Below are 20,662 nucleotides of genomic sequence, written 5' to 3' on the forward strand. Positions count from 1 at the left end.
ACAGAGTTTTTCTTGCAGGATTTGTGACGTCACATCTTGTTTGGAAACCGATCACGGTTCAGCAGTTAACTAACACACTAAGTGTGATGTGGAAACTTTTAATAACTTTTAATTAACTTCAAAAGATTCTGTATTTTTCAGCGAGGGAGAAACAGTAGAACTGGATAAGTGAATATTTTTGTGAAAAAAAAACTACAGACACATATTAGATTTGAACCTATTTTTATATATTTTAAAACATGTCTTCAGGGCTTTTCATTTTAGTTGTATTTCTTTCATATACAAGGTTCATTTATTAGCATTTAGGAAATTAAATCAAAGATCTAGTCTCTTTATATTACACACACATCAGAATTCTATAAATGGATAAACAAATACTAAGTAATAAGAAACTCTTCTTTGTGGAAATCGAGGCGCCTGAGGAAAGAAGCTGCTCTGTAGTTTGATGGTACATCATCTCTTGCCAGCTGGCAGCAGAGTGAACAGGCCGTGGCCGGGATTGGCCTTTTTCAGCATCCTTTGGGCTCTGCACATCACTGATGCTCAGTAGATGGCTACCCGTGATGTTCTGGGTTGTTTTAATCTCTCGCTGCAGAGCCATCCTGTCCTGGGCCGTGCACATCTCATGCCAGTCTGTAATCTGTCCATTCAGGACGCTTTTTATTGCTCCTCTGTAAAAGGTAACAAGCCTTTTGCTTCTTTAATTTCCCTGAAGAAATAAAAGGCGTTCAGTGCAAACATTACATTCATATATTTCATTGAATTTAAAGATAGAGAACTTCTTTAGGATTGACTAGATTCATAACAGCTTATGTCACTCTTACATGTGGATGTTCTGCGTTTCTATATGACACAAGAGATTATAATTGATTGATTCATTGCTCTAGTTAATTTATGGCTGCATGAAAGCACTGATATTAACACAAATCTAGTAGGTATTATAGATTATATTATTTTTCTGTGTTATCTGTGTTCATCTGTTTTAGATTATCCATTTTATTACAGTTTAGCAAGTTTATTAGACTTCACTCAGCACCATCCACTGTTAAAATAGCCGGGTGTAGAATACTACACAGCGCCAGTTATAGATGTCACGAGGTCATTTTCATCAGGCATTAAATGAGTAAATGATGATGAATGTTGTTGTTTGAGGTCTTTCTGATAAATCCTGTGGTGGAATTCATTACCTCTTTTTCATCAACATATTGAAAACAAAAAGTTTTGCATGAAGAGTGAAAATAAGGAAGGTCAATCATAATCTTATGACTCAGTCTATCTGCAGCACGTTGTATGAAAGCCCCATCAGAAGTGTAATCTCTGTACACTCTGGGTGTCCACTCAAACCAGACTAACTGACTGTGTTCTAAATTAAAGCAGAACATTCTGACAAGCCCGACTTCATACTTTTGTTTGCTTCTTATGGGGCGAGCCAAGATGATGTATGAGACTCATACTGTGCAGACAGGCAGCTACAAATTTGCTTGGCTAGTTGACTGGTGGGAGGTTGGGTAGTGAGTCGTGGGAGGTGGGGATGGATGGATGGAGGGGGGGAGTTGTCACATTAAAGCGACGCGGTGAAAGAGAAAGAGAAGCCTTTGTACCCGTTTCGTCTGTTTTGAAGCTGTTGTTTGTCAAATGAAACAACATTCCTCCGCTGCGATAATTTACATCTGACCATGTGAACTCCAAATTAAAAATGATGCTTTGTTGAAGCAGAGAGAAATGTTCTTCACCTCTGCACTGCAGATTAACTTCATATCTTTACATGTGCACCTTTTTCTTTTATATCATTTGCTAATTTTAGGTGAAATATTTGACTTTCAGCACATTTAACTTGTGCAATATATTCAACTTATGTGATAATCAAAAATTGTTCTGCTACATTGATCAGTCACATGTTAGACATTTGATTAATGGAACTGATCTGACTTGGGAAAACAGGCCTCTCTGTGTTACCTCCCCTTTATTTCAACCTCCTCTCGCCTCCTTCCACCCCTAGACTGAGCCTTGTTTTCTGCGCCCCCCCCTCCCCTTATCCTATGCAGAATGAATGGCACAGATGTTGTTGGACAAGACAGTACCCCTTGGTCCCCTTCCCCTCACTATTCGCTCAGCATGAGGTCTGAAACTTGTTTTTTGATCATTGTTTCCCCCCAACTTCTCCCTCCTCGAGGGAAAAAAGGACCCAAAGAGGAGGGAGATGGGGAGACCAAGAGCAGCCAAATTAAAGAGGGAGGGAAGAGGAGCGCACAACCATGTTTAAGGAATATGAAGAAAACACAGAGTTTAACAATTTCCAAATAACAAGTGGTGCATAGGAAAGGTCACGTGCTAAACGTCTGTGGACTGTCACAGTAGAGGATTCAGATTTTGAGGGTATGGATGGTGCGGTGGAGCTGCAGTAAGGGGCTCGGTGTCTTGCATCCAGGAAGTGTTGTGACTGAAGATGCGGGTCAGTGCGTGGCTTCTCTGGGTGTCCTGGTTCTACACCTGGGCAGAGTACTCACAGAGGTGTGAGTGCCAAGACATCTCTCTCACCGAGTGGGGATTCGACAAGGGGTCAAAGAGCCGGGTCAGGGAGCATGTTCGTCACGGTGGTGGACACCAGCACACGCCTCACAGGAACAGGCTGCACCGCAGAAAAGGTGAGCCCTGAACTCTCGCAACTTTTCAGATCGGAGGCATGCAGCAACCTGCTGCACGTCAACTGACGTTGTGTCATGCATGGAGATGTAAAAGTATGCAATAACAGATAGTTTAGCAGCTTATTTGAGATGCATTAGAAGTCAGAGTACTTTAGTAATTTGATGCAGGGCATTATTTTAAAATACAAATAAATCTGAATAAAATAAACTCACATTGACTTTACTTGTTCCTCGTTTGGTATCCTGCAGATTGCACTGCTTTATATATAAAAGTAACAACAAATTAACCATTTCCTCTGTTTATAACATGTATATTTTTTTCCTTTATGACTTTATTAAAACAAAAGATGTAGAAAAGTAGTGAAGTAACTGTTCCCTCTGCCGCAAACAGAGCTGATACATTTGATGAAAATGAAACAAAGTAATAACCATGACATGTTATATGTATGGACTATGCATCTTTGCCAAAATACAGAGTATATTATCACATCTACGATGTTTGGGAGTTCAAACTCTCTGTAAAAAAGTACTGTCTGGATATAGACTCACTTTATTGAGCTGTTTTATAGCTGATGTGAGACAAATGAAAAATGTGTTGTGTAAAATGTTTCACACTTGTCGATGTGTTTAAATTTGTCTTTTGGTGGCACATCTATCTGTTTAAACCTATTATAGGAATCATATTCATGTTCTAACTGTGAAGGGTAAAATATGAACGTTTTGTGTGTTCACAGAACATCTGTTTGCTTTTTAACAGGTTTAATTGCTCTGTAGGACAGTTTAAGTATTACATCAAATATTTTATTCTTTAGAAACAAACTATTCAACCAATTTATTCAAAGCGGGAAAGTGTAATTATAGTGTGTGTGAAAGAAACGTGTTTACATAAAGATAAACAGTTTGCTGTCATCCCCACTACGTAATTATTTCAGTTAAGTGCAGCCATGAAGAAATGGAGGCGCAGCGTGTTTCAATACAGAATGCATTTCTGTTTAAAGCAGCCTTTCATGTTGACAGTGATTGTTGGTTCCTTTACATAACACACTTGAATTACACTCTGAATTTACTCTGAAGTCACTTTTTATCACATTCCTCACTATAGCTGACACATTCTTTCTTTTTCTTATTCCATCCCGCCCTCTATGCCCGGTCCAATACTTCCCCTGACCTTTGGTCTACAGCCTGAAAGAGGTTCCTTCCCTCGGCACATCTCTCAGTCCAGCACCATTCCCATGGGCTGTGTTTAGCCGGGACTCATCCTTCATCCTCTCTAAACCTTTTGTTGCAGAGTGAAAGCTGGCCGATGCCGGGGCCATCAAGCCCAAGTTGTTGGATCAATATAAACATCCATCACTTAGCCCTGGGCTTTTCTGAGCCGCACAATGAACAGCTCACCAAACAATGCTTTATTTATGTGAGCCATTGGAAGGAATGAACTAGTGGTAGTTCACTTATTTCTGGGTCGCCCTCGCTTTGCCATGATGGAGCCTGAAAATAACTCAGTGTCTGTTTTAATCCTTCCCAAAGTTGCATTTGAGCCTAATTGCATTACTCTTTATACTTTAAATACAATCACACCGTAGTAAACAGAATTCATTATCTTGGCTGTGTTGTTTTTGTATTTTGAATACAGGAAATTAAAATACTTTCCTGTTACGAATCATACAGATTAGAAAGCCACCAATTAAACTTCACAAAGAGAGAACAACATGTTATTACAAAGAGTTTGTTCTCATTTGTGTCTCTGTCTCACAGGCACTTTTAGCTTCTTGCAGCAGTACTAATTACAAATCATGGCATACATTGACATGCATAACTATGTTTTCATCAGTGTGTAATCACCTGATTATAAGAATCGTTATGTTTTTGTTTGCATAGATTGAGCTTTTCATATCTAGGTCGTGCTTCCTCGTCCATGGATTTGATCTGCCGTGCCGACATCAGCTCTACATAGAGCATTGTGTGATGATATTAGCAGGCAAACTGACTTTTATGAGTATGCTCACTTTTCTAGTGAGTTAGTCTATAAATAAAGAGTTAAAGTGAACAGCTTACTTACAGTTGAACTACTTGGTGGACTCTTACAGATCCATAATTTCCTTCTATTGTTTAGAATCATGGCAGGCTTCCTGCCTCACAGAGCTGCTGCCACAAACTGTCAACAGCAAACTAGAAAAGTGCCAAGACGGACCCAGCAAAGATCAATACATCCACCACAGACAGTTTAATTTAATTAGATAAGAGTGGCTAATAAAATAGTCTGAACTACACTCTGAGATTTCAGTGTTTGATGGTGTACCATCTTTAGGAAGCAGAAGAGTTTAATATTTTTATTTCCACATAATTTGATAGATTAAAAATATATTCAGATAATAAATTCAGATTTTATTCTCATCCCTCAGGTTCCACATGTTGAACATTTGAATGGAGGCATGCGTCATGACGCCATCATGACTTTTTGCCACTGCGTCTGTCAAATCTGACAAAGAAAGCTAGAACATTACCGGAAGCTGAAGGCATTATATTCAAATTAAAATACGTCTTTCCAAATTGCAAGGAAGTTTAAAGAGAAGTGGTGGGAGTTCATAAGTTATTCTTCTTCTTACTCCTTTTTGAATATGTACTTCTATGTTTAAATGTTTTGCCTTACTTCTGTTTTTATTTTGGTTTGCATATTCGAAATAAACACTTCAATCAATAAAAAAAAATCTAAATTAATAGCAATAAATGGCAGCAAAATGTTCTGAATTCATTGTGACATCTTATAAAATACTAGGATAGACACAAAAAATTCATTGTGACATCTTATAAAATACTAGGATAGACACAAAAAATGACTGATTATGAACTAAATATTAACTTTGGTGCATCTGAGTGTGCTTTTGTCAATGAGTTTTATTTTGAAAACCCAGTTTACAGGAAGCCTAATGGGACTGAGCCAGCTTGACTTGTGCGCGTTAAATGAAGTTGTCGTTGATTTTCAATAGAAGAAAGCGCTTTCCAAGTAAAGCTGGCTTCACTTCAATTCAAAATATTGTTATTTATATTATATTAATATGTATCAATAGGAGAAGAGAAGGAGAAATTGTTCGGACGCGCCTCAAACCTTTAGTTTGTAGTTCTTCTCTATGACTGTTAACTGCGCTCACTGTTCATGATGACCAGCTGTGTTTCCATGGCAATATTATTATTATTATTGTCAGTATTTGGAGTTCTTCTGTCAGGTAAGTCTGTTTGACTTTCATTCATAAAACATTCAAAATTGTCATTGTCATTGTCATAGTTTATGGTAAATACGGTAAATCATCATCAGCCTAATGCGAATATTACATTTGTTTTTTTATTACTGCTAATGGCTGATGTCTATCCTTAGAAAAATCCATATAATAATCTGTATTGGTGTTAAACCTAAAAGGTTCTGATCATTCCCTCTTGATACATGTAGCATGTAATAAATATACTTTACTTAAATACACAATTTAAGAAGTAAAACAGAGGCTGTGGGACAAGAATTTTGTATTTTGTATTTGTCAATACCTATTAAATGAGCCAACATCATAAATCCGACATGACATGCAGTTACTGAAGTCAGCTGATGTATTCAAACAGTAACTCCTGAATGTTCATTTATGATGTGAGACTTCACTGAGCCCTATAATATATAGATTTTTTGTTTCCTCCCATCTCACAATGATTTTTGTTACTGATCAGATATTCACACTTGTGATATTTTGGAATAACTTTTCTGTTCATCGTTTCAGCTCTACCATCAACATACACTCTGAGACACACTGAAACATCCTCGACGTAACCGTCCTCTGCATCCTCTTTCTACCCGGTGACAGTTAGATTAAACATGCTATTGTTAGCTGTGATTTGAAGGTATTTCCGGCTATAGTAAAGGAACGAACAGCTCAAGGAGAAGTCCAACCCTTTTATTGACTGTAAGGCAGCCAGAAATAGTTTTTAGCCAGATTGGGATTATGTTCAGTTATTTCTCAGAAAGTTTCATCTTGATTATCTCCAGACAAAAACAAACGTTCTCCATCTGTGAGAGTTCTGCCAAATCCTGACATGAAGTTCATTTTTAAAGTTTCCGTTCTGTTTGCAAATGAGTCAATACAAAAAAAAAAAAAAAGTAAAAAATTCCACAGAAGCTCTTTTGTTCTGTTGCGGATATGCCTCCGATGGGGGAGTTCCACTCTGCTTTTGTCAGGGTCGATGTTCCCGAGACCCTCGAGTTTCCTCTCCTGTCAGGAAGTTTGATCGCAGTCTCCCCACTTCCTTCAGTGTGGTCATCCAACTCCATGGGAAGTTCAAACAATGGCATTCCGCTGCTGCTGGATGCAAACAGTCATTGTTTGTTGGTAGCGAGGCTTAAACCTGTTTGTTGTGAGCGTTCTGTCGCCGCTGAAATGAACCCAGAGGTGCCAGGTGCTGCCGTTTGGGTGTGGCTCCTCTGACACTGTAGAAGAAGGAGCTCAAGGTTTTACAGTATAGGGTTGCAACTACATTACTCATTCATCTGTTGATCATTCTTGATTAATCAATTAGTTGTTTGGTCCATAAAATGTCAGAAAATAGTGAAAAATGTTCAAACCACTGTTTCCTAAAACACAAGGTGACGTCCTCACGTGTCTTGTCTTGTCCATAACCTTCATTTATTAAGAAATGATTCAAAAGCAGTTTCAGTCACAACAGGCTCTTATCAAATCTTGACATTCAGCATCAGCAGATACTCTAAAGTCAGTTTTTCTGTACTCTCTCCAGGTTCCAGAGTTCGTGCACAGAACTCGCCGCCCCGCATTGTCCACCACCCGTCCGACGTGGTGGTGAAAGTCGGGAATCCCGCCACGCTCTCCTGCCGGGCCGAGGGAAGCCCGAAGCTGACCATCGAGTGGCTACGAAATGGCCAGCCACTGAACACCACAAAGGGAGACGGACAGTTACAGCCGCTGGTCTTGTCAGAGGGGAGCCTCTTCTTCCTGAGCGTAGGAGGGGGCAAGCGGGGTCAGTCGCACGAGGGTGTCTACGCCTGCGTGGCCAGGAACGGTGTGGGCAAGGCCATCAGCCGTAATGCATCGCTGTATATTGCAGGTAAGACTGCGGGGGAGGAGGGGTCACAGTATTTTATTTTACCCCTGAAGAATCAGAAGTGAACTGCTGACATGAACATCTTTCTGTTCTTTCAGGCCACATATGGGGCTGCACAGGGTCAAGCGTATGTCCTGTGGGCACTGTAGGAATAGTGTTAAATCTTAGATTGTTAGTGGACGCTGACCTCTTCTCTTTGAGATACAGAGCAGCTGTGTGTTTGTGTTTAGGAAAGCAGGCGCCATTCTCATCATTACTCTGATAACCGAGGTCAGAGGACAGGGCTGTCTCACTCCCTAGACACAGACAGGTACACAACATCGAACCCTCTACAGAGTCGCATAATGTCGAACCAGAGTTTTCCACATTTCCTTGTTTGTAGACTAATAACCATGTCGAGACATCGAGTAGTTGTAGTTGTGGCACTGTCCCGAGGGCATAAAGACTAGCCATAGAGGAAAGGCGTCATGTTATGACAAGCGTATTGATAAATCCTTGATTTCCTTTGGCCAAGCTTCTGTCAAGCTTTCGGCATGACACATCTCAGACTCCTGTACACTGAACTGACCATTTCTGAATAGAATTCTCCACAACACGACTTTTCCACACACATGAACATGATTTTTCCAGTTGTTAAAGTTAATATAAGTTTGATTTATTCAAGACACAAGATCTCCTCTTCCAGGAAGTCCTGGTCAAGATGGCAAGATTCATGTTAGGACACATACAATAGATAATTACAACACAGGAAAAAAGAGAGAGGGATACAGGCCATGCCGACGATATCCACAGCACATTCCACCTCAGGTCGAAGATTATGTAAAATAGCAATATTTTTCCCTCTAGGGCAGTTTGTAAAGACCTTTAAAAGGTATTCAAAGATTGGAGTGCTGCTAAGGTTGAAGTATTTTGCAGCTTATTCCATGCAGAGGCTGCATAGAAGGTGAAAACAGATTTACCAAGTGTGTGTTGGCTCTGAGTGCACCCTGGGGATATTTAAATGAATCCAATTAGTAGATCTAGTGCTATAGTTACTGGTGTGATAGAATAAAAGACTGCAGATATAAGTAGCCTGTTTACACGGCAATGTATTGGCAATAAATAGCAACATTTATATTTTTCTTCTCTGGCACAGAAAGGAGCAAATCAAGCTCTAAAGCCAACACATCGCAAAAGAGACAAATATAAAATGTGTGAGCTTCCTCCAACCTTTACATACAGAGGCACATTTAATCCCCAAACCCTTTTAGAGGAGAGGAACGGGGAGATGAAGGCGTAATCCCACACACACACACACACACATATAAAGGGGCAGATGAAGATGTATAATGACAGAAGGGGTCCAGTGTCAGTGTTTGCTGGACAGGAGGGGGGTCAAACATTGGTGCTAATTGACCTCGGAGCCTCCCTGTTTACTTATCTGGATCGCAGTGAAGTAGAAATGCAGCAGCTGCTCGTCTTCGAGTCTTTACGGGACGCTTAAAGCTGCATGGGACAAACGGCAACGTAGGAAAGTGAGGACTAAGGCCTTTGACACACAGAGACAGTAACTGCAGGAAAAGTTTCTGTCACGTTCCATCGTGTGATCTGATGATTAGAACAGAAGCAAATCACTTTTATGGTCACACTTTTAAAATTCCAGCTCAGAATGAATGTACTGTAATTGGAAGGAGTGTTTGTTGTCATTGCCTGTTTTCTTATGCAGCGAAAGCCCATTCACTCAGATGTTCTCACTTTAATGACCCCTAACAGGCTTTAAAGGCTGCTTTACTGCCTGCCTTTGGAGCTGCTAATGAGTAAAGACACTAAATCACAGTGATGTTTGGGCAGGGTTGACACTTTTATGTCTACTGTTTTGTTTTGTCAGTATGCAAAAGTACAAAGTAAGTTTTACTTTAGTAACTTTGTGACGTGTGGTGAAACTTCAAAATTTAAATGGGATTCTGAACAGGACCATTTAACCCTGACTGTGCTGTCGTAGCGTTGCAGGAGGAGTTCACTGTGCAGCCCAGTGATGTGGAGGTGGCAGAGGGGGAAGTGGCCGTCTTAAACTGTGGCCCCCCGACGGGACATCCTGAGCCTAACGTCATCTGGAAGAAGGACGGCTTGCCCATCAACAGCACCGATCGCCACTACACCGTAAGCCCTCTGCTTCAGCATGACTGTGATGGCCGTGATAGTTTTACATGTTGGACTGAAGAAGCACCCGGAGTCTCTTAAGATCTTACTGTCAGACACTGAACGTGACGGTCACACCCAGATTAATTAAGTATGATAAAAAAAATGTGAACTTCCATGACCAAGATGAGACGATGACAAGCTACAAATAGATTTCTTTATTATTATTTTAAAATGTATCCTCTGAGGCATAGTGATGCACATCAGGGTTTTTAAGACCCCTTAATGAGAGCCAAACACTGCCCGACCTGCAAAAATATCTGATCTTTAACGATCCGCTCTTGAATCAACCCGACCCCCAAACAGCAAACAACACAATAATCAGGACTGAGCTACACAATGCTCTCCAAGGGTCTGATTCTGCTGCTGTAAATGGACTGTACTTATATAGTCCGACCACTCAAAGCGCTTTACAGTACTTATCTAATTCACCCTTTCATACCGATGCAATATACCGGAGCAATTTGGGGTTCAGTATCTCGCCCAAGGACACTTCGACATGCAGACTGGAGGATATCGAACCGGGGATCGAACCGCCAATCATCTGATTAGAGGACGACCCGCTGCCCAGAGCGCTCTCTTTTCTTTGCATTGTGTCTCTTTTGTCTGCACGAAGCCACAAAGAACATTAACGTACCAGACAACTCTCTCTGAATGGCAAAAAAAACATCACGCAGATATTCATGTCCATGTGTGCGCTGATGATTCATTCAAAGTCAATAAACTGTGACGTCCAACCTGAGATTAGAAGGCAAACAGACATTACTAATGTCAATATTTCTTCATATTACTCTTGATGTAGTCATACATTCTGTGAGTTTAGTCAGCACCAGGACACAGACGTGCCGGTTGACTAATACGACATCATCGACTGAGTTCACACTGAGCACCAGAGGATCGTGCACTGTAACTGCAGTACTAATCTGACACTGAGTGCTTAAAGCCATGCCCACATCACATTTGAAGTCTATGTTTCTGATGTACCTCTCGCTGAACCGTGCACCCTCTGTCTGCACTATGCTCGTCCTTTAGGAGCTAAGTGGGAAGCTTATCATTGCTCCTGCAGAGAAGAACCACTCCGGTGCCTATGTATGCGTGGCCAGCAACACTGTGGGAGTGAGAGAGAGCAGGGCGGCTCGGCTCTCTGTGCTGGGTGAGACAATGTTCCCAAAACTGCTTACTGTCTCTCTTTTGAATTCAGCCATGTGTTCTTAATGCCGTTTTTATCCTACACTGACAAGAAAAATATCCCCTCCTCTTCTTTCTCTCCTCTTCTCTTCTACCTCAGCCAAACCTGTGCTGGTGCTGAAGCCAGAAAATGTGTCCGTGAGAACGGGGGAGTCTGCCCAGTTCTACTGCCAAGCTAAAGGTGACCCTCCTCCTGCTGTGGTCTGGAGCAGGGAGCAGGGGCCTCTGCCCAACGGCAGGTACTTCATTCATAGAGTTAACTTAACATGCTATCAGACATGCTATCAAACATCAGGTGGAACATACTTTCAAAATGACAATCATCCCATTTCATATTCCCATGCACACACTGAAGGTTTTACTCCAGCTTGTCACTCAGCTGCCTGCACGTCTCCTCGGGGCTTATTGCTTTCCTGACATTCGTGCTTTTAAATGAAAATATAAAGTAAATGAAACTCACTGTTCTCTATGTGTATGTAGGTATCTTGTAAATCCAGACCAGACTCTTCAGATCCATTATGTGACAGCCCAGGATGCCGGGAAATACACCTGCACGGCTGTCAATGATGTAGGTGTGGTCGCCGCCAGCGCACAGCTGCTAGTTGAAGGTAGGATGATGTTTCAAAAAGCATCGCACACCTCCTGGTCATTTTAAAGCCTGAAATAAAGAACTCTTTGTTTTTCCAGAGGCTGCCAGCACGACACAGAAAGACCTCCACAAAGAACTGTCGGCCCTGCGAGTTGCTCTGGAGAACGTCACCATCGTGGCCCCTGGGTCTAACATCTCCCAGGTACAGTGGAAGCTTCAGTCCCTCCCGGCCCAGCCTCATTACCTCGATGGCTTCGAGGTTCTGTACCGCTCTCTGCTGCCCGCCACCTCTGACTGGGCAGCAAAGAAAGTGACAATGCCAAGCTTCCAGACTCAGGTGGGCCCCTTAAAGAGAGGCTACAAGTACGAGTTCAAAGTTCGTCCCTATGGCAGCAACTTGTACGGGAGGGAGAGCAACACCCGGCACCTCAGAGTCCCTGAGACAGGTGAGACATCACATGATGGAAGATTGATACCTGTTTTACTGAACTTTAATCTACAGCACAGCCATGATTAGAAGGTAATACTAAACTCAGCACTCTTTCTGCAGTGCCCGGTGCCCCTCCACTGACTGTGTCCATAACGGTGAGCCATGAGCAGAATAACACCATCCATCTGAGCTGGGAGCCTCCTCCTCACGACACCCACAATGGTATCATCCAGGGTTACCAGGTAATCACTAGAAAACAACCTGAAAGTTACTGCAGGCTCTTCATGTATAGGTCCAAATATTATGTATGCTACCTGTTTCTGCAGGTGTGGTGTGTGGAGTCCGAGCAGCAGCAGTACCAAAACTGGACAGTGGATAGTGGCCGACACAACCTGGATATCTCTGCTCTCAAACCAGGGAATCGGTATTGGATCACCATAGCAGCTATCAACGGAGCTGGAGTAGGAATGCTGAGTGATCCCCATGGATTTGTCATCAGTGAGCAAAACGGCAAATTCTGCTATTAATTTCTGTAACAGATCAAATGCAGTCGGTGTATTCAGTGTGGAATTAAAGAAGATATCATGTCTAAATCTCTGATTTGACCTGCGTTCTATTTACTGTTTAGACCCACAGATAGGCAGCCTCCCTGAGTCCGACGACCAAAGACGGGATCTATCTCAGGTCCTGGCCCTGCTTCAGGACCCGGTGTTTATCGGCAGCGTTGGCGCCCTCCTGTGGTGCAGTTTCATGGTGGCAGCAGTCTGCCTTTGCAGACGCCACAGCAGGACAGGCCACCTGCTGCCAGGACATGGCAGGAGTAAAGGTGTGTCCCCAGTTTCAGTGTTTGAGTCTGTAATAAAGCCATGTCAAAGAGACAAAACAGCTCATATCATGTTGTTTTTGTTCTCAGGTTTGCACAGACTAGCCAACGAAGATCTCATCATCAAACACAGGTAGAGTGGAGAGAATGTGCAGAGCCTGGTGTTGACAAATAAAGTAACATCTCTTTTGGTTTCTATTCAGATTGGATAACTTGACTCTTAATATTATTATAAAACTTCCTTAAAGTGACATGTGTTGGCTCCTCTATAGGATGGTAGCTCCAGACTCCCCTTGGATATCTGGAGGCTGGAGACCTGCCTTCAGCCAGAAGTATCAGGATTTATGGGCTCAAGGTCAGAAACATCCAGGAATCAGGAGCAGCAGTGAGTACTGATCATAAATAAGCTGAAGCAGTGGTCTAACACTTGACATACACGATAATCTGGATAGAAATACTACGTCCATGCAACTGAGGATAAAACGGACAGTTCGCTAATATAGCAAGACATTGATTGGAGACTCCCAGGGTGCTGTCACATCTAACCTGCTTTGTTTGTTTCAAGTGAACCTCAAGTGCACCCATTTAACTCTGTTTGTTTGGCGTGGTGTGAAAGCTGTCAGTCAACAACAAGAGTGAGACAGCCTGCAAACACATCAGCAATGTGCGCTATTAATCCATGTCAGTACATTTAGAAAAGCACAACTAACGTCATTACCATAAATATGCTTATGAGTGTCTGTGCATATGCATCTGTATTTCATTAGGCCTCCCGGTCTCATCCAAGAAGGACCCCAGCTGCTCGGACTCAGCTGTGCCCATTGTGACCGACAGCTGCAGTGTCTATGGGACTTTTTACGTGGACCTGATGGGCAACGGCCTCAAGACCTTCAACAGTCCCGGGCGTTGCTCCAAAATGCCTCACGGCCTGCCCTATCAACAAGGAACCGAGACCATCCAGATATTCAGCCAGCCCGTGGCAAAGACCTCGGGCCTCGGTAGCCTTGAGGCGCTACCGTGGAAACAGGCCATACGCCCCCAACCTAAGATGGGAGTGCTGAGGGAGTCATGGGAAAAGAGCCACAGCAAGCAGGGTGACTAGTGGAGGATGACTGGGAATGTGATAATAATAATACTACAGTTTATTCCTTCTTTGCTTGTATCTGCATAACTGTCTGCATTCTCAGTGTATCAGCATAGAATACTGTGTAACTAAATCTGTGTCCCTCGCAGAGCTGCATGCAGTAAACAGCGTCCCCATAGTTCCAACCAGGAAGCAGGCTTATCCATCCGGTGTCTACAAACAGAGACTCAGTCACGTACCGTCAGGCCGGCACGGTATGACAACATGTGTACATTGTCTTGTTCTGCACTCTGTTTTTTTGGAGAATTGGTGCCACCTACTGCTCATCTCATGAAACAACTCCTAATGTTCTCAGAAAAGTGGCGAATGCACTCATTCTGCACATCTGAAGCACCAGTAGTGTTAATTATTGTTATTGGTAATTAGTAAGTGTGTGTTATTTGATTTGAACTTGTGCTGTGTTCTTTCACCCAGAGTGTAATCAAGTTGCCAGCAGTCCTCGTCTGCTGCATTACTCTGCATCATTACACCTCGTGGACATGTTGCCTCCACCACCACCTCTACCCATGGAGGACAGCGCAGACGCACACAGCTACACCTCAGACGAAGGGTAAGAGACACACACAGCTCATACTGGAAGGTCGAGGTCGGATCATACACCACACATTTTCTCATGCAGGTCAGTCAGGCAGATCAGATTTATCAGCACTGAGTTTACCGACTGAAAAACAGCCACACAGTCCCGAAGGACGTCCACTGTGCTCACACACACACACAGCATTTTAGTTGTGCTGTCCTTACAGTATATCCGTTCCCAGCTGAGTTTAGCTCTAATGTGTGACAGACCTGTTTAGAAACACCTGAAACAACAGAAGCTGCACAGCGGATAGGTATAAAAAGAAAAACATAAAAGCTGGATGTTAAAAAAAAAAAAAAGATTCTTTCCTGCAGTACATCCTCTCATACTGGAGTCTTCTTAATGCCTAATTGGTCCGAGATTACCTAAACTTCCTTCCTTTGAGTATATGTTTTGTCGTTTCGAGAGGCCCAAGAAATGACCAAACACCCAAGAAGGAAAAAGGAAACTCTGACAGGCATCTTGTTTGCAGACATACACATCTGGAAGTTAAAAGCGAGACTCGTTTATGTTTCCCAACACAGGAAAATGTAGAATTTCATATAAAGGCTGGAGACTGATGGCCTGAAAGCCTGGTGCCTTTCACTGCCAACTGGGAAAATCAAGAAAGTGCAAAGCAAGAAGGTGACAGCTGAGGCCGATGAGCACTTTGCTTTGAGAGAGTTTGAAACTAGTAATTTAGTCAGTCACTGGAGAAAAGTGCAGTTATTATTGCTTGGAATTATTGATGCTTTTATCTGCCTGAAGACATTTAAAATGTGCTCAGTCCATCCCGAGTTATAGATAGGGTGCCATTCACATTTCAGCCGAACCAATCCACGCACTATACACATTTATATAAAGAAACTGGGATTTATTAACCAATGACATGGCCATCATTGAAATCTGACAGGGGCAAAATTATAGAGAATTTTTCACATTTGTATCTTGAAGTATTCACTACACCGTGTATTTATTATCTTTCACAGTCTCATACAGTACGATGACTGATTAGTTATCAGTATAAAGGCATGACATCACTAGTTATCAAGACCAAAAGTTGGATGGACGCACAAAATAACCTATTTGCATAAATATTAATAATTATTTTGATTTGAATAATTTAAAACAAGTGCAAAGCGTTTTGGGAGGAATCAATATACCCATGAAATAAAAGTTTTGTGCACTGAACTCAGAGACTGAATCAAGTTTAAACTGTCACCATCTTGTGCAAAGACTCCACAGGAGCTGTTTCAGGCTGAAAGAAGCCTGGCTGCTCAAACAAGCCACCTGTGACATTACTCACCTGTCAAAGTGACCAAAGCTGCCCTTAATTATGCAGAACTTTGAACATTTTAACATGGGGGCTTACGGAGATTGACTTGTCTTGTAGCCACCCTCAAGTGGCCTTTCGAGGAACTGTAGTTTTTGGCACTTCACAGCCACAAAGTCTAGCCCTCGGTCTCCCCCTCTTTCCGGTCTTTATGATGTCTGTGTCTGCCTCCTCCGTTTTCCTTAGCTCCAGTCGTTCTACAAAGCTCACAGTGGACATGGGCTCTCTGCAGTCAGTGTGTGCTGGATCAGGTCACAACAAGAACAACAACAACAACAACTGCCCCCCCTACAGCCACCTGTCAGCTACATCATACTGCATGCCAGTGGATGATGAACAGGGTGGCACGCTGACAGCAGAGGAAGCCATCCAGTATCTGGAGCTCAGTCCTAAACCTGAGAGATGCAGGTGAAGACACAGACAGACATTAACAGAAGTAGTTTAGTTTATAGCACATGTGTCAGTCTGAGCATTCCTCTCTCTCTCTGCAGTGTCCTGCCTGAGCAGCGTCCCTCCCTGCCCCACCACTTCCCCCCCACTATGGGCTACATCTGCGGGCCAGTCCGCTCCACCCAGCTGGAGGATGACCCCGCCGCCGACGAGCACGAGGCCCCACCGATCGGCCTGCGACGCGCCCGCCTCCAGAGCACGCCCTCCTCCTGCTACAGCGAATGGGACAGCTCGCTGTGGAACACCTGGAGCTCGGTCACGGACGGCAACCTGGCCAGCGCGCGCACGAGCCTCATCAGCTCGGTGGACAGCTGCTACACCAACGACAGCACCAACTTCGCCCGACTGTTGGCCGCGGCAGCTGAAACCATGAGCGGAGCCTCCCTGTCAGGTAAGCAGAGGAGGAACTGATGCTTAAAAAAAAACAGCTGGAGACTTGAGGATCTGTTGTGTTTATTGCATTCCTCCACTAGATGGAGCTCTCTGTCTGTAGGTGATGCAGACATGTAGGTAGCATGCAGGAAACCTGTCAACCAGAACCATGAAACTCACACACAGATGAGTTTGTTCATTCTGATGTTTAAGACTCTATAAACACAAAAGAAGAAAGGCGTATAGGAGGATTGTACTTGTGTGTGTGTGTGTGTGTGTGCACACATGTCTGAGAAGATTTTAAAATCAGTGGTTGTGCATGTGTCTGTCTGATATAACAGACAAAGACATTAAATGCAAAATCTAAGGTGGCACCAGGCAATTACTCAGGACCTTTCAGCAAATTGAACCTCCAGATGAGTCATCCTCCTCCTCCTCCTCCTCCTCCTCCTCCCCCCTCCCTGAGTCACCTCATCAGTCACTCTCGGCTCTCCTCTCCCTCTGCAGGCACCATTCAGCTTTATTCCATTTGCCAAACTCTCACTTTTGGCTGTTTTCAGCTTCAGCTACTTTTCACACATACAACAACAACAACAAAAAAAAACTGTGATTAAAAAAAAAGGAGTGTTTTTCCCCCCCTCTGCAGCTGATAATGCAGTCTCCCTGTGGCTGATGTTAAAGTTTAATAATACGAGTCCGAGGCCTCAGATGAGATGAAAATCCGTCCCCGCTAATGGCCGACCCAGAGCTGTGCTTTTTTTGGAGAATCATCTGCATCAAATCAGGAATTAGATCGTTCATCCATTAAATGAAAGTCGCCTTGTCAGAGAACAACAGTTCTCTCTGAACTATAATCTTATGAAAACTGTGGAGCTGCAGGGACAGGCTGGTTTCAGATTGGGACCCACTGCAGCTTATTATTATTCCTGGACAGCTAACACTCTCTGAGCTCTTTGAAATGTCTTAGTACCTTTAGAATCCACAATGTGGCTGATGTGAATTGGCAGTGTGGTTTTTATTTTCAATGACAGACAGCTGCTTCAAAGAAGTTTCTAAATTTGCTCCTCCTGAGAGAATCAGCGTGAAAGGAGCTCTTAAAATGTTTACTCATTCTGCTCCCCTTCCCAGACGGCAGAAAGGTTTTTCTGTTTTAATATAATCACCCCGCTCGATATTGAAACGCGCGTCAACATGTCCTCCCTCTTCTTCTTCTTCTGTGTTTAGACTTCTCTCCGCCAGCCTCCCCCCTCAGCGGCTTGTATCCATCATTTCATGCAGAGGGCGACTCGTTCTTCGGGGAGCTGGAGCACGCTCCTGCGTGGGACTGGAACATGGCCTGGGTGGAAGAAATGGAAGCTAAGTACAGAGCGCACTATTCTGGCAGGACTGCCAGACCCTTTGACACTTAGGGACTCTGCCAGAAGAGGAAAAGATACAACATAACTTAAAAAAAAAGCACCTCACAGAACTGCAAGACGAGGAGCGGACAGACGTGATACTGCATCAGTTACTGAGAGTGCTAGAAACTATTTGGAGGTCTGAATAATCCAGGGTCCAGATTTTTCTGTCAAGGACAGATAAATATCTGTATTTGAAATATAATTGGAGCCTCACTCCCTGATGTTTCGCTCACCTCTGCTACTAGATGCACATTTTGTTTGTCTTTTAATAGTTCCCAGTTTACCTCAGGGCCGTCCAGCCACTATTCGGCATCCTTCGGATGACTTCCACTGAGTTTTAAAGTCTCGTTTCCTTCCCCGCGTATCCTTTCCTCTCATTAAGGAACAGGATAATTAGATACTTCCCTCTGGATGTTCTCACCCAGCGTGTTTGGAAAAGGCCAAAAAGTCACAAAGGCAGGATGTGAGAAAGTGAGAAAGCGAGTCATTACAGTGTGCTCGAGTTTCCCCCTCACAGCACACATTTGTTTCCTATTTTCATGTTTGCTGCAGGATTTGTAGGTCCTAAACAGAGCATAGTGATTTTGTACAAACCGTTTTAGTGTATATATACATATATATGCAGCATATTCAACAAATGTTATTTAAATAATTGTGAACACGTTCCAAATCATTTTCTGTCTTCCTGTTTATTCTGGTGATTTCTTCGACATTCTGGGAATTCTTTTATATTTTAAAGATTGTTTTTATCTTCATACACCCTGTCCACTTTTTAACGTTACTCAAAGTTTGCATTAGACGAAACATGTTGTAGCTCAGAGTAGAAGAAATGTAGGAAAAGTTGTTTTTGTTCAAATTTAACTGAATTAAGTTAGTAAGCATTCACCGGGAGGTTTTGTAAAATGAAAAGCGCTCTATGCGTAGCTTAGTCTTTGCAATTTCTATATATAAATTCACTAATGTTTTTGATTTTGTAAGCGTTTTTTTTTTTGTTGTTGTTCACATTACATGATTTGTTTCATAGTTTTGAATAAATCTTTGTATTGACTGAAATCAAGTTTTACATTTTGCCAGGACTTTATATTTGGAGTGTGTCCAAGCTGAGCTGTGAAATAAAAAGTTCCTGCCATGTTACATGTTGTATGCAACAGTGTGAGAGTTATTATTATTAAAAAAATACACCTTCATGCAAGCTTCAGGATGCGTTTGTAGCTCCTTGTTTCCGTGTCTGTGGATGTGGATGAAGTGAAGCATCTTCTCACATTACACAGCGTCCCTCTGTGGCCTGTGGGCAGGATTTAATTGACCACTGCTGTTCTTATTGGCTGTGTGGAGCAGGAAGGTGATATAGACCTCATCTGTTTTGCTTGATTAACCGAGGCAAACAAAGCTGCTGTACTTTCTAATTACAAACCATCGCAGAGAATAATTAAAACTGAATCTATTTTTGTGTTTGTACAAAACTAGGACACATGGGGTTTTTGTCTTCTGTGTCTAAGTAATGTTTCCTCTCCAAAAGAAAAACCAAAGATTTCATGTTGGTCTCATGGAAGCCCTGATCTCTCCTGGCTTTATGACTTATAGGACCATGTGAGGGCCTCGCCTCACTCTCCCCATTCCAGGAGAAACTGTGTTAGCCATGAAACTCACAGAAAACATTTTTCTAGAGCCACTGTTTGGTTTGTCCATTTAGGACTACTGTAGATAGAAACATGGCACACTGCATGGAGGACCTGCTCTCTCTGTATATATGAAAGTCTAATTTAGTCCCATTTAGAAGAAGGGGTAGAGCTGTACTTCAGCCTCTTGTGGCCAATAATGAGTATTACAACAACAAACCTGTTGTTACGTCAGGCACACATGGATCACCATTTTATTTCTCAGAGCTTCCACATGCTTCTCTCAGTCTTTGCCCATTCTTCTGACTTGATGTTTCAGACCTCGTCTAAGTTGCATTAAAGTATTAAGATATTCTCAGTGTAAATCTGGTACGATTTCTTCAGTGACTTTGTGTTCAGGATGAGTGTTTGTCATGCAGCTGCAAAGCACAACATGCTCTTTTCCAAAGTAATCCGTGTCTTATATCTGGGCTGCTGAGGTCAAATGAGACTGGGAACGTTGAGCAAAGAAGTGCTTCGCTGTCTGTTTCATTTATAAGCTGCACAGAGGCAGCAACGCCAGGATCAGAATTTATGGAGTGCAGTATTTAAAAAAGCCAAAGCCAGTCCATAATTATCGGAGCTGAGAAAACATGTCGGAATATGAAGCACAGGGGTCATTCGTATTTCTTTTCAGAAGAGGAGCAGGCTTTGTTTCTGCACCGAAATTTGAAGAATGATTGAATTCAGTGTTTTTTGTGGCTTTTTATTTAATTTTCTAAGACCTGTTTGATGGCAGCTATTGTCAGATAAAAGTCAAACAGACCTGTAATTGGGAGAAGGGTCAAAGCAGGCTAAAAAC

The 20,662-nt window shown here is 42.7% G+C and overlaps 1 protein-coding gene across 2 annotated transcripts; it reads left to right on the top strand.

Moving 5' to 3' along the window:
* Positions 1–2,130: 2,130 nt before the first annotated feature.
* On the top strand, positions 2,131–19,336 carry robo4 (roundabout, axon guidance receptor, homolog 4 (Drosophila)). Of its 2 annotated transcripts, none has more exons than XM_019267880.2 (18): positions 2,131–2,645; positions 7,416–7,742; positions 9,721–9,878; positions 10,950–11,070; positions 11,206–11,344; positions 11,586–11,713; positions 11,793–12,140; positions 12,245–12,366; positions 12,451–12,622; positions 12,753–12,950; positions 13,038–13,080; positions 13,220–13,332; positions 13,715–14,041; positions 14,181–14,285; positions 14,506–14,641; positions 16,167–16,388; positions 16,472–16,821; positions 18,027–19,336. In XM_019267880.2, the coding sequence occupies exons 1-18, from the start codon at positions 2,447–2,449 to the stop codon at positions 18,209–18,211; spliced, it is 3,393 nt and encodes a 1,130-aa protein (XP_019123425.2). In that variant the 5' UTR covers positions 2,131–2,446; the 3' UTR covers positions 18,212–19,336. The 2 variants fall into 2 exon arrangements, with proteins under 2 accessions (XP_019123425.2, XP_019123426.2); XM_019267881.2 differs by lacking the exon at positions 2,131–2,645 and adding an exon at positions 5,582–5,869.
* The last annotated feature ends 1,326 nt before the right edge of the window (positions 19,337–20,662 follow it).

Source organism: Larimichthys crocea, chromosome XXII (genome assembly GCF_000972845.2).
Source record: "Larimichthys crocea isolate SSNF chromosome XXII, L_crocea_2.0, whole genome shotgun sequence".
Taxonomy (NCBI): Eukaryota; Metazoa; Chordata; class Actinopteri; family Sciaenidae; genus Larimichthys; species Larimichthys crocea.

Coding starts and splice junctions, on each gene's coding strand:
- robo4 (XM_019267880.2), top strand. CDS start 2,447: ATGCGGGTCAGTGCGTGGCTTCTCTGGGTGTCCTGGTTCTACACCTGG. Junction 12,141..12,244: donor CCTCAGAGTCCCTGAGACAG/GTGAGACATCAC, acceptor CTCTTTCTGCAG/TGCCCGGTGCCCCTCCACTG. Junction 12,367..12,450: donor GTATCATCCAGGGTTACCAG/GTAATCACTAGA, acceptor CTGTTTCTGCAG/GTGTGGTGTGTGGAGTCCGA.